Raw genomic sequence first — 14,174 nt, 5'->3', positions numbered from 1 at the left:
ATTAGGGTAGTTTCGTTGCATCTGGAGCAGGACTTCTCAGTGATGCTTCGGGAGTTTGAGTCACACCTCTCGAGGATTAAGTGATACTGATGGCGATCCATCTTTCCTCAATGGTACAGTTCCAACAGTAAGAGCCTTCACGGTTGTTGTTGTAATGCATTGTACCTAGTTCAATGCTGGCTATACATTAGCATCACTCAAGAAGGTCTTTAATAATAGCTACACCTGCTCTATATGGTTTAGGCTTATCCTACAGAGAGTGCACTCTCAAAAACCTTGTTAGTGTATTTCCTCCTATGCTTTGGGGGAGAAAAAGAAAGCAAATCATTGATTCCTCTCTCTTCTAAAAATAGCTATGACACTTTAGTAAGGTAATTGTAAGGTTAAAAAAAAATAGAAGCTAAGTGGAAGGACTATTGCTTGGAAATGGAGACCTAAGGAAAGCAGAAATCATTTTATGGTTTCTATCTCATGTATGACCTTCACCTTTTTAAATGCAGTGGCTTTTGCTCTGGTCTTTCTGGTGCTCCTGGAGCATCTTCATCTTCATTTGGTGGACAGTAAAGACGGTCTCTTCTTACTTCTTTCTTACCTTTGATTTTGTGACTTGCTACCACTCTGTGTGTTCTTTGGAGCAGCAGCATGCGCGTTATCAGGGCACATGCTCTGAGACCCTTCTTCTGACCTTTGTAATTAGGATCTTGGGGTGGGATGGAGACCAGGCAACGTACAATAGTGAGTTCTCCAGGGGATTCTTCTGCACAGTCAACTTTGAGAGGCACAGCCCTTGACACTTGCTATTCAAAGTGTGGTTCTTGGGTCAGACAATGGGTGTTATTTGGGAACTTGTGAAAGCAGTTCAAACCTCATCTCAGCTGAGTTGGAATCTGAGTTCAGCATTGACAGGTGATTCTTATGCATATCCGAGGATGAGACAAACTGGCCAAAACTTCTTGGTTTTCCTCCCATCCTTGGGACTGCTATTTTCTGTTTCCATTGTAGATTCTTTTATACTGTACACTCACCTATAGATACCCATATCCTAAAGCATATCGTAAAGGCTAGCTTAGTAATTCTCAATACTAGCTGCATGTGGATTCACCCAAGGATTTTTTTTTTTTTTGTCAGTTGTGGGGCTTGAACTCTGGGCTTGTGCTCTGTCTTTGCACTCTTCAGCTCAAGGCAAGTGCTCTACCACTTGAGCCACAGAGCCACTTCCAATTTTCTAGTGGCTTATTGGAGATAAGTCTCACGGACTTTCCTGCCCCGGCTGGCTTTGAACCCCGATCCTCAGATCTCAGCCTCCTAAGTAGCTAGGATTACAGGCATGAGCCACCGGTGCCTGGCTCACCCAAGGATTTTTAAACTATGTCCCACCTTTATTATTTAGAACTATGTCCCAGGTACAGAAATGCTGGTTTCATGGAGCTGGGTGTGGTCAGGGCATTGGGATGGGACGTGTTAAACCTTCAGGTGATTCTAATAGACTGTTACAGAAGGAACTGCTGCCCCATTGGCTCTTTTCTCCAACTCTCAATGAAAGCTCCCAGAACAGCTCATCATGAAAAATAATTATTGCTTCTTTCCTGAGAACACGCTTTCTATCTCAACATCACTGCCTATTTGAAACTCACATCCTGTTTTAGACATTTTGCTGAGCTGTCCGCTTGCCTTATCTAAAGCACAAATCCAGCTAAGACTTCCTGGTCTTCGAGACCCACTACCCCTATTTTTATTTCTCTTCACCACAGTAAATGGCATCATCCATTTTCTATTTACCCAGAGTCAAATCACTCTATAGATTGTGAGTTTTAGTGGGGTGAAGGACTTTGAGCTGGGAGTCACAATCCTCCCTCCTCATAAAAGTTCCACCTTTTATACCAAACCTTCCCATGTTTAGAGTGAACTGATCATTTATTCTAGTGGACTGCTTGGAGAAGTTTTGTTTTATGATATTGTATGATATTTTAGATATTTGCTTATATGGACATTATTTTTTTTTGCCTGAAGAGATCTGAGGAAGGCTAGCAAGATAAGATAGGAAATCTAATTCTAACTTGTAATAGGATAAAAGAAATATAAGGTTCTGATTCTAAGACTATGGGAAACAGTCCTAGGCAACAATAGTTTGACTTTTGAGATGTCGTAGCACACAGCTATAATCCCAGCATGTGGGAGGCTGAGGTGGGACAATTGGGAATTTATGGCTAGCTTGTGCTACATAACAAGATATTTGTCTCAAAATAACAAAAAAACTTTGACTTTACAAGGTGCTTTTTTTTTTTTTTGAGCTAGCATTAGAACTGAAGTTAGGGCCTGGGCACTGTGTTCTAGCTTTTTCCACTCAAGGATGGAGCTCCACCACTTGAGTCACAGCTCCACTTCTGGCTTTTTGGTCATTACTTGGTATTACTCGTCATGACTGTAAGAGTGTTACAGACTTTCATGCCCAAGCTGGCTTCAAACTGTGACCTAAATAGCTGGGATTACAGGAGTAAGGAGTCAGGTACTAGTGGTGGGCCTACAGAGTGTTTTTTTTTTTTTTGGTCAGTAGTGGGGCTTGAACTTGGGGCCTGGGCTCTTTTGCTCAAGGCTAGCATTCTACTTTGAACCATAGTTCCACTTCTGGTTTTCCAGTAGTTAAATGGAGATACGAGTCTTGTAGACTTTCCTGCCCAGGTTGGGTTTGAACCATGATCCTCAGATCTTAGCCTCCTGAGTAGCTAGGATTACAGGTATGAGCTACCACCACCTAGCTATTTTTGTGTGTGTGATGATATATGACACACTGAAATTTTGATGGTGCCAGCAATTACAACCTCTTATGTTTACAAGAGCTGTGAGCTCCTAATGTTTTTGTCCAATATTAAGACAAGTTCTTCAATATTGAAGAACTCCATTAGAATGAGATGAAAGATACTCAGCCACTTGCCAGGTGGTTTTTGGATCTATACAATCAATCATTATCTACCAAATCAGGAAGAGAAACATAAAAATATCACCCTTCCAATCCTCTATCAAAAACAAAGCTCTCTCTTTTTCTGGTTAAAAATAGAAGAAAAAAAAACCCTATACTTTGTTGCCATTATCTGGCTCTATTTGATCAGAAATAAAAAGAAAACCAACATCTTTATCACCAAAATTTTCTCAAGCCACTAAAAGGCAATTATAAAAAAAGCCAACCCTGTCATCCAGAATGCCATGGTAACCAGCATCTCTAGGGCAGGAAAAAAAAAGTCATTAGTCACTAGCATCTAAGCCAGTCGGCAGTTTGACTTGCTAAGCAACACTGCAAAAATAGCTATGTTAACAAGCCATTATTTGGAGGTCTGACTCTATGTAGCTTTGACTTTGGTTCCAGAAGGAACTGTCCTAGGTTCTACCATCGACCCATTCCTTATGCTCCTACTCAAAGCCTGATTAATTACTTATTCAACCAATGTTGGTAGAAGTGTGCTATAGACTAGGCTCGCAGTTCTCAACATGCATAGCCATACTTGGTTTCTACTTAAACAGAAGCTGTGAGACAGACAAGAGATGGAATGGTTTCGTAAACTACACTGGGGCAGACTTGAAGAGGACCAACAGTGGAGAGCCAGGGGACAGACAAAAATGCAAAAGGAGGAGAGAACGGATTTATACTGAAGCATAAAATAACTACATTCTCGTGTCCGTGATCCTGCGTCATCCAGAAAAGATTATGTTATATTTAGGATCCTTTGTTAAGGAAGGCAGGATGTGTTATAAAACATTTTAGGACTATCACCATCAAAAAATGGCGGAAACACGCTATTTGGGCATTTGAAAGGAATGACAATTATGTCTGACAAATCCTTTCTTCTTCCTAGTTCCTCATTTTGCTGAAGAGTGTCGGCTCCTCTCTGCCTTTGTCTACTCAGCTTCCTGCCTTGGTGGCAGTGCGCTTTCCATCCATCACCGCTGGGCATGGGGCTACTCCTTCTTCCAAGGCTGAGCTGAGGTTGTACTTCCTCAGAGAAGTTTTCCCAGATCACCCGGGGAAGTAGTTCTCCTTGCCCTTTTGGCCCACAGATGTTTTCTGCATGCCCTTTGCCAGTACCCCGGGCTGCTATGGATTGGCTTTCCCTCCAGGGTACTTCCTCCCTTCACATCCTCACCTTTACATCAGTGTGGGCCTGCCAGAGCCCCAGTGCTCCCTGAGTGTTACTGAACTAAGCTGCCTACACGTCCATAGTCACAAGGGACAGAGGGAAGGCTGGCTGGAGGATGGATATAACAGCCCAGGAATCCTGCATGGTACCCACGTTGCCCTCTGTCCACACATCCTTTGCATGTATGCTCCCTTCTCCTGGACAGCTTTTGCTCAGATGCGCTCCTTAAACCCTTCAGAATTCAGCTCAAATACCACCTGCAGGGGGCACCTTCTACCCTTACCCACAGTACTGGGGAGACGGTCCCTGTCTGCTCTCACAACTCCCTTAACAAGTCACTTAACATCATATGCACTTATTTGTTGGTGTCTCTCTATTTGACTGCTAGCTCCAGGAGGCCAGGTATAATGCCCATCTGATCTCTGTATCCCCAGTGCCTCAGCATAAGCTTGATACAGATTAATGCCCCATTGATACATAGAAGGAAGGGAGGTATGGAGAGAGGAAAGAACAAAAAAGAATCTCAATTTAGAAAGAGGAAAGAACAAAAAAGAATCTCAATTTAGAAAGGACTAGACAGGATTGAGAGGTTTTATAGAAGGCTCAGGGGTCCCCAAACATAGGCCTAGAGGTAGATCAGCTTAGGAAAGGAATAGGAAATCCTATAGGCCCTCATCTGAGAAACAGAAATATTTCATAGAAGTGTTCTGGAGCCTAAAACACAGAATTGAGGTAAGCTACAGTAATCTTCAGATAAAAGAGAATTCAGGAAATAAGACAGAAAGAAGAAATCAAATTTAACTGCAGCCTGTGGGATTTAAAGATAATCTGACAATGAAGACTGGCCTGGAAAGGAAAGCTAAATCTTAAAAAAAGAACTATGAATTAGATTCTCCCTCAGATTTTTAAATGCCCCTTCCAGCTCAAATTCTGTGATGACCTGGCATTTCTTTTTCCAGGATGAAAAAAAGGGATATTGCAGAGCATTATAATATCAATAGTGAAGAAATTTCAAGAAAAAAACTGAATTGTTCCATCTTGCATAATTATCTTCATGTATCCCTTGTTTTATTTTCTCATTCATTCAAATTCTTTGGTTATTTGGCAATGCTTACTACATTTAAAGCATATTATTACATCTATTTTTCCCAGTGAAATGGAGAATAACTCTCTCCCTACCCCCTCCAGAAACCAAGAATAGAGTACTGATACTTGACCAGTTGGTTGAAGGTACTTTAAGAAAAAGACTTCTTGCAGGAAGCCCCACGTGGAATACCTTTTAGCAGCTGGTCAGTGTTTATTCTCTCCACAGGATTCCCAGGCCCTTGGGCAGTGCCCAGCCCAAGGTGAAGCTCAAAAAATACTTGAATGAATCAATAAATGAACAAAGACTGAGTAAGTCAACTACAACAAGCCACTTGATAGGCAGGCTAGTTTCCAGGAAGAATAAACAGCTCCTGTGCTGGTTTTATTTTTGTTGTTGTTATTATTATTATTTTTTTGGAAGATGGTGTTTCTAACTCCACAGAGCTCTGTTGTTTAGCTCTTACCTATCAGCATTGTATTGCTGAGAGCCTCTGAATTCAGAAGAGGTCTTTCTTTTTTCCCCTTGTCTACAGAAAGCTTTTTCTCTATCTGTCTGTCTGTCTGTCTGTCTATCTATTTTTCTTTTGTGCTGGTACTAGGGCTTGAACTCAGGACCCTTGTCTTCTCCCTTGGCTTTTCCTGTTCAAGGATGGCATTGTACCACTTGAATCACAGCTCCACTTCTGGCTTTCTGCTGGTTACTTGGAAGTAAGAGTCTCACAAGTCTTTTCTGCCTAGGTTGGTGATTCTCAGATTTCATCTTCCTGAATAGCTAGGTGACATGGGCCACCTATATATATTAAAAGTTATTATTTCATGATAGTGAGATAACTATCTCCCATATTTTCTATTGTTATACGTTGCCAATGGTTCACACCTGTAATCTTAGCTATCTAAGAGGCTGAGATTTGAGGATTGTGGTTCAAAGCCAGCCCAGGCAGGAAAGTTTGTGCGACATTATCTCCAATAAACCTCCAAAAAGTCAGACGTGGAGCTGTGGCTCAGGTGGTAGAGCTCTAGCCTTGAGCAAAAGCAAGCGTAGGGACAGCACAGTGGACCTGAGCTCAAGCACCAGAATGGTACACACACATAAAAATTATAGAAGCAAAATATACTATCCAATCATAGTTATCTCTCCTCCAAGTTGCAATTGCATCTTTATAATTCTATAACAGCGTTTTTGTTTTAATGGTTTATGGACAGGGCCATCAATTTGCATTTTGAGACAAGAGATTTATAAATTGCAGTGGCACTGGGAGTCATGGGAGGAAGGTAAATCTAGCCTGCCTTTGCAAAGAGGAATATTATTCCTGTGCGAGGCTCTGGGCTTTTTTTGGAGCAGATTTTGTATCTCATATAGCAGCTCATGTACTTTATCTACCCCTTTTCATGCTTAAAGTGGATGAACATGAAAAAGAATTGTAACAAATAGATAAACCTGAAGAAGCAGAAAAACAAGCTGACCCTGCCCTCTCCCGCCACCGTGGCTCACGCCTGTAATCCTAGCTACTCAGGAGGCTTAGATCTGAGGATCGTGGTTCGAAGCCAGCCTGGGTAGGAAAGTCCGTGAGACTTTTATCTCCAATTAACCAGCAGAAAACCAGAAGTGGTGCTGTGGCTCAAAGTGGTACAGTACTAGTCTTGAGTGAAAATGTTCAGGGACAGTGCCCAGGCTCTGAGTTCAAGCCCCACAACTGACAAAAAAAAAAAAAAGCAGAAATAAATATATACCACACTTTTCTTAAGTCATTTAAAGTTTGATTATACTTGATGCACCACTGAAAATGACTGGCCTGGAATAATTAATAATTCACTTACTAGACCTCTGCAGATCCCAACCATGATATTAGAGTTTAGCTCCTCCAGCCATCCATTCAGTTTTACAACAAATATTGATTGAAAATTTACCAAGATGGCATGGTGCATGTACAAATAATCCCAGCACTCAGGAAGGTGAGGCTAGAAGATTGTAAGTTCAAGGCCAGCAGGAGCTACATAGGAAGACTCTGTTTCAAAAAGCCAAAAGGAAATAAAGAAAAATTTTAAGTGCTTCTATTATTGTAGGTGCTAAATCTGCAAAGATAATATAGTCTGACCCTGTAAACACTCATTAAAAGGTATGCGATGGGACTTCTAAGCAGAGCCTGATAGTGTAGCCTGTTAGTTCAATACTAGCCCTCAGCTGAATGATGAAGGAGGAGCCGAAGCTGGATGAGTGAGACCACACATATTCCTGACGGGGGTACAGCATGAGTAAAGGGACAGTGACAGGGGGCAGCACAGGGCAGCTGTGGAGCTCAGGGCTGCAGGTGTGCAGAGCTGTGGTAGGGACTGGGGAGCATTGGGGCTGGAGGTCCTGAGGATGCCTCCAGCTCCATTCCCAGCCTCGACTTTATCCTGTGGACAGTGGGAGCTACAGAAGGGTTTTAAAGTGGGATAACATTACTGGAGATTATTTTTGTGGCAGTGGAAACATTTTCACAAATGAGGAATAGATTTATGCTTACATTGAATAATCATGGCTAACAGCACTTACAATATGATAGGCACTAAATAAGCATTGTCAGGTAATAGTCTTAATATTTTGAAACAATCTTATGAGTAAATAATATCTTTATTTTGTAGCTAATGAGATTAAATATACCCAGTTAAGTAATTAACTTGAGACCAGTATCAACCTAGGTAATATAGAACCTGGGCCTGAGCTCTTAATCACCTTCCCACTTTTTTTTGTTTTTATTTTTGTTGTTGTTGTTATTGGTCATGGGGCTTGAACTCTCAGCTTGGGTACTGTCCCTCAGTTCTTTAGCTCAGGAATAACGCTCTACCACTTGAGCCACAGCGCCACTTCTGGTTTTCTGGTACTTGGAGATAAGAGTCTCACAGAGATTCCTGCCCAGGTTGGCTCTGAACCTTTATCCTCAGATCTCAGCCTCCTGAGTAGCCAGGATTACAGGAGTGAGCCACTGGCACCCAGCTCACCTTCCCACTTTTATTTCCTGGTACTAGGAATTGAACTCAGGGCCTACCACTATTACAGAGTGAAGTTTTGCATTCCTATGTTGAAGCTCTATTTCCCCAAGGAGTCTTTCAGGAAGTAGTTAGGGTTTCATGAGGCAATAACAGCAGGCCTCATTCAAGAGGATTGTTGTCCTTCTAAGAAGAGGAGAAACCTGCACTCTCTTGCTTTCTCTGAATATGCCTGAGAAATATGCAGCAATCTGCAAGCCAGGAAGAGAACTGGCACTAGAAACTGTGTTGGCCAAAACCTTGATCTAGAGCTGTGAGAAAATAAATTTCTGTTGCTGAAGCTACTTTGTCTACTCTGTTTTGTTATGGTAGCTTGAGTAGACTAAAAGAGAACGATTGTAGGATAAGGATGGGTGATGAGGAATATTGGTGTCACTGGTTGGTGGTAGGCACCTAGGAAAAAGGACAAGTATTTGTTTTGGCTAATGAAACACAAATTATTCTATATTTAGAGTTCACCTCATTCAAACAGAAATGTGGAAGTTAACTAGTTAAAAACCACTTACTCAATGAATGTCTACTTTTAATTACATCCCCTAGTCATGGCAGTCCTGGTGCTTATCCTGAGAATACAAAGTAAGTAAGATGAATTGTCTGCCATTAAGGAGCTCAAAATCCAGTGGGAGGAACACTGCTCCCATTTGTGAAGCTAGAATACAAACTGGAAAGCTGGGTTTCCTTTTCCACACTCCTGAAGACTTGTCGTTTATAAGGAATATAGAGATAAATTCCCATGTGGAGCTGGAAAACGAATGGAACTGTAGATCATCATGTTAAGTGAAATATCAGTCCCCTGAAGTCAATATCACATGTTTTCTCTCAGTTGTGGAAGTTGGAGGGAGAAGGGGAGAAAAGTCACAATGTTATGAAAATCCAGGGGGTCTGCTAGGGAGGTAGAAGGGAAATGGAAACATGTAACTGAGGAGTGAATACAATCAAAGTCTGTTATAATGAGACCCCTTACTACATACAATCAACATACATCAATACAAAAATCCCTTGTAGATAAAGAGCTCTGGAGTCCGGTGAACTGGATTTGAACTCAGATCATCTGTGTGAATGATGATCTTCAGCAGGCAAACCACCTTTCTGGGCCTTAAGCTCATCTCCTGTAACTACAAAGTTGTTTTATGGGTCAGGCCAAAAAAAAAGTGATAATGCAAAGTATAATGTTCACATTTGCAATTATTATAGGTATGTTTGTAATCTGCAAAAACTGGAAGTGAGCCATGGGCAGCAAGTTAGAGGTGCAAATCCAGCCTTGACATCTGTAGGTGGCAGGAATTCCAGGTTGGAGGAAACAGGATGAGGTAGCAGGGGTGAGGGTTACAGGGTTTGGGGATTCATTTATATCTGAGTCAGTTATTAGCTGAGGAAAGTTGAGCAGGCTGTGTTATGGGTCTGAGTTTTAGTTTCTTCATCTGTCAAATAGCTAATAATACCTATGCAGGAGGGTGGATCTCAGTATGCAAAGGTTTGGTGTGCTGCCAGCAGGCCTGTCGCTCAATTAATGGTAACTTTTGCTCTTATTAATACAATCATTTGGTTATTTGAGATGTAAGGATGTGAGGATAATGGAAAAGCTATTAAAGACTCACTTCCAAAGTTATCTTAAAAAGATAAAGATTGCTTTATTTTTCAAGAGTTACAGAAACATAATTTGTAGAAACTAACCTCTGTATCATATGGCTTTGGAGTCTGATATAACTTCCTTATTAATTCTTCCTTCTTTTCTTTTTTCTTTTTTTGCCAGTCCTGGGCCTAGGCACTGTCCTTGAGATTCTTTTGCTCAAAGATAGCACTTTACCACTTGAGCCATGGCACCACTTCCAGCTTTTTCTGTGTATGTGGTACTAAGGAATTGAACCCAGGGCTTTATGCATGCTAGGTTAGCACTCTACCACTAAGGCACATTCCCAGGCCTCTTCCTTACTTTCTATCCCAGGTAGATTTCCAAAGTTCTGTTAATAAAGGCTTGCTGAAATGCAAATTTCCATCAGCAAAGTGGTGAGTGACTATGAATCCCACTACCCGAGAGGCTGAGGCAGGAAGATTGAAAGTTCCAGGCCAGCATGGACTACAACATGGGACATAGTCTCAAAAACAAAAAGAGGCAAAATCCCACCAGACAGAAAGGTTTTTGTTCAGTGGATTTAGGGTGGGACAGGAAACTGCAACTGCAGCAAGCTCTCAGGTAAGACTTGTGCTTCTGGTTCATGGAGCACAGTTGGAGGAAGTGGGGTCCATGAGTGGCTGTGGAAATTCCTTCCTTGGCTTGGAGTCCACAGAATGGGCCTACTTCCCTTTAGTGATCTACCTAATGACAGACTATGGAAAGAATTCAAACAAGCTTGTTTCAGACCAGACTTAGAAATTCTACACAGGGACTCACTGCAGATCAACATCACTTTCGTGGAACAACCTATACTCTGTGCAGGGCACTGTACAAGCTGCCCAGCATCAATTCCTGCTTCTAAAGACTACTCTTATATACCTCTATCCTACCTGGAATAGTTAACTTCCTGAGGACGGTCCTGTCTCCATGGTTGCCTAAAACCATAGAGATGCTCATAAATACTAAGTGAGTATGTTCACAGGTGTTTCACTAAAATGTATTCTGACCACATATGACAATGAGATACTTTCTTAACAACTCTCTATGTTAACCATCACAGGTGAGAGATGAATACGTTAAAACTAGGCCTTTAGATTCGTCCCTATTTCAATCTGACTAGTGTCCTAATAAGAAGAGGATGTTTAGACCCCTAAAGACAATAAAGATGCAGTGCACAGGAAAAAACCATGCCAAGCCATGGTAAGAATGTGCCTGTCTACAAGCCAAGCTACATGGATGAACCCCTGAGAGCAATGGGAATTAGTAATGCAAGATTCAGAAGAGGGAAAGGCAGAGCCCCAGATAGGGTTAAAAGAGTTGCCATATTAACATTTCTCTCCCCTTCTCCTAATAGCAACACAATTTCTAAGGCTTTTCTCTCCCCGAATCTGAAACAAGGTAATTTTCAAACTTTTTTCCCTTTCTGAGCTATGCTTTGATAAATAAGAAGTCTTTGAATGCCGGGTGCTGGTGGCTCATGCCTGTAATCCTAGCTACTCAGGAGGCTGAGATCTGAGGATTGAAGTTCAAAGCCAGCCTGGGCAGGAGAGACCGTGAGACTCCTATCTCCAATAAACCACCAGAAAACCGGAAGTGGCACTGTAGCTCAAGTGGTAGAGAGCTAGCCTTGAGCTGAAGAGCTACAGTGCCCAGCCCAAAGTTCAAGCCTCATGACCAACCAAAAAAAAAAAAAAAAAGAAAAGAAGAAGTCTTTGAAATATTGCTTCAAGAGGAAAATCCTGTAATCTTAGCTACTCAAGAGGCTGAGATCTGAGGATCATGGTTCAAAAGCTGCACAAGTTGGTCGGTCTATAACACTCCTATCTCCAATTAACCACCAAAAAAGCCCCTCGTGGTGATGTGGTTCAAGTGGTGGAGTGCTAGTTTTAAGCAAAAATACTCAGGACAGTGCCAAGGCCCTGAGTTCAATCCCCAAAGCCAACACACACACACACACACACACACACACACACACACATATTATATTTCTCCCTGTATTTCATATCCTAAAGAGTATCTATGATGATAATTGAGTTTTTAGCAAACTGTATAAAAGATTCAGTCAACTAATAGTTCCATACCACAGAATCACATTTAAAGCCTGATTCTAAATCCGAGGACTGGATTTTTTTCTCCCCCATAAATATGTCAACTCATATGTATAGAGGGGTGCCTCCTTCAAAATAGCCATTCTGGAAAGTTCTACACTCTAACCACATTTCTGTACTCAAACTATGTCTGGAGTTGCTTTCAGGGACTGTCTTTTGAATGCTCTCAATGGTGGCGCTTAAAAGTAAGTATGATTTTCAAAAACAACCAGCTACTGTTCTGAGCCAGACCTGGTGAATTAAAGGAAGAGTCAAACTTAAGGCCAACAAGAAGGCTGACTCTAAAGTACCCAAGCTGATTTTTCTTGAGTGTGTTTGTACTCAGCCCCAGAAGGCAGTTTCCAAACACAAACCCTAGTCATAAAGTCACCATGTCATATAGCCTGATATGAAATCAAGGTTGAGGTTGGGGGATAGGGCATGGTAACTTCACAGAAGGAAACTCCACTTGTTCTGGATATCCAAGCTTTCAAGAGTCTCTGCTCTGCAGAAATAGTTCTTCAGTTCCACATATACACTAATTCATGGGGCCAAAGTTCCAGGAAGTACAAGAACTCCACTGCCTTCACCCAATTTTTAATCCTTCAACACGGGTATTTTGTTGTTGTTATCTATGAAAGTTAAGCCTAGGGAAGAATGTCTAATAAGTCTGAGGTTTATTCTCCCTGACTCAAGGAGCAGAAATGAGAGCCTCTGAAGCTATCATTCTGTCTGGGTAAGGAAGAGCTTCTCAGCTGTGGGAGCTGTCCAGCAACAGTGTTAGTTCACTCTGGAGATGGTGAGCTTCCAGGACTGGGAGGAGTTTCAAGCAAAAACTGGTTTGTTGTGGGAAGCTGTAGGCAGAAGTGGCCTGTAATCTGTGAAATGCTTGGGAGCTAGAACAGTGACCTTTCAGGGCTAACTCTAGCCCTGTCTACACAATACTTGGTAGGCCCCAGAAAGTTACTGGTAAGAGGGAAATTAAAAGAGAGCATGGTGCATCTTGTTAGTGGAAGAAGCTTAGGGCTCAGCCAGATGTAAGAAGTGAGAGAAACATTGGGAGCCAACAGATAGGACTTTCCTCTAGCTTTTTTAGGCGGGGGTGGGGGGAGAGGGGCAAGCCTAGATCGGAGACATGGCTCGTGCATCTGAAGCCTCATACCACCACCAAGAAAGCGCAACACGTCTGAAGGGGGTAGGAATTGTGAGGCACATGGGGAGAAGCGGGGGGGGGGGAAGGGGGGGAGGAAGAAAGGAAGGCCCAAGACCACTACGCACCCTTTTTAAACTCCTCCAGCACTGTGTCCAGCCGGGTATCATTGAAGACGCAGTGCAAAGGCCGGTTGTAGAAGCGGGTGACGGTGAGAAGCGGAGTGCAGTCATCGGGGTCCACGAAGGCCAAGTCTTTGACAAACAGAATGTCCACGATGTTGTGCCTCTGGTCGCCCTCGTACACGGGGATGCGCGTGTAGCCGCTGCGCAGGATCTCGGAGACGGTGGCGAAGTCCAGCACGGCGTCGGAGCGCAGCATGAAGCAGTCTCCCAGCGGGGTCAGCACCTCCTCCACCACCTTGGTGCGCAGCTCCAGGGCGCCCTGAATGATGTTGAGTTCCTCCTTTACCAGGTCGCTGTAAGGGTCCGCGGCCCGCAGCGTCTCCAGCAGTTTCTCCCGCGTGTAGAAGGTGCTGATCTCCTGGCGCAGCGCCCAGTCCAGCAGGCGGCCCAGCGGGTAGCACACGGGGAAGGCGGCCGCCATCAGCAGCCGGGTCAGGCACACGCTGTGCGAGGCGATGGCCAGCCCGTGGCGGGAACACACCGAGTAAGGACAGATCTCGGCTCCCAGGAACACGGCGCCGGTGCACACGAGCGCGGGCAGCCACGGGAAGTGGACCCCGGCATCGCCGTCGTCTTCCCCGGTGTCCCCAACGCCCGGCGGCAGCGAGGCGTAGAGCCAGCCGGCCAGGACCGCGTTGGCTCCGGCTTGGCCCAGGAGCAGAGTGCAGAGCAGATGGGTCCCCCTGCCGCGCACGGCCTGCACGCGGCGCGCCTGCTCCTGCTCGGCGGCCGAGCCACTGTTCCGCAGCACCCGTAACTCCACCGGGTCCAGCGAGAGCAGGCTCAGGCGCAGGCCGCTGAACAGGGCGGACAGGGCCAGCAGCAGGAGCGCTCCGAGCGCCCGCAGCCACGCGGGCGGCAGCAGGTCCCCACCGGGGCCGGAGAGCCGCG

The 14,174-nt window shown here is 43.8% G+C and overlaps 1 protein-coding gene across 1 annotated transcript in view; it reads right to left on the bottom strand.

The window, feature by feature from the left end:
- Cnnm1 (cyclin and CBS domain divalent metal cation transport mediator 1) overlaps positions 1–14,168 on the bottom strand; it is a 45,463-nt gene extending 31,295 nt beyond the window's left edge. The window contains exon 1 of the mRNA XM_013017683.1: positions 13,227–14,168. Within this exon, the coding sequence (XP_012873137.1) occupies positions 13,227–13,704 (478 nt within the window). The 5' untranslated portion in view covers positions 13,705–14,168. The remainder of the gene's footprint in view (positions 1–13,226) is intronic.
- Between the last annotated feature and the right edge of the window lie 6 nt (positions 14,169–14,174).

This window comes from Dipodomys ordii, unplaced genomic scaffold (assembly GCF_000151885.1).
Source record: "Dipodomys ordii isolate 6190 unplaced genomic scaffold, Dord_2.0 Scaffold36, whole genome shotgun sequence".
In the NCBI taxonomy this organism is placed as follows: Eukaryota; Metazoa; Chordata; class Mammalia; order Rodentia; family Heteromyidae; genus Dipodomys; species Dipodomys ordii.
Note: the sequence above shows the minus strand (reverse complement) of the source record. Positions and strands in the feature narration are given on the sequence as shown.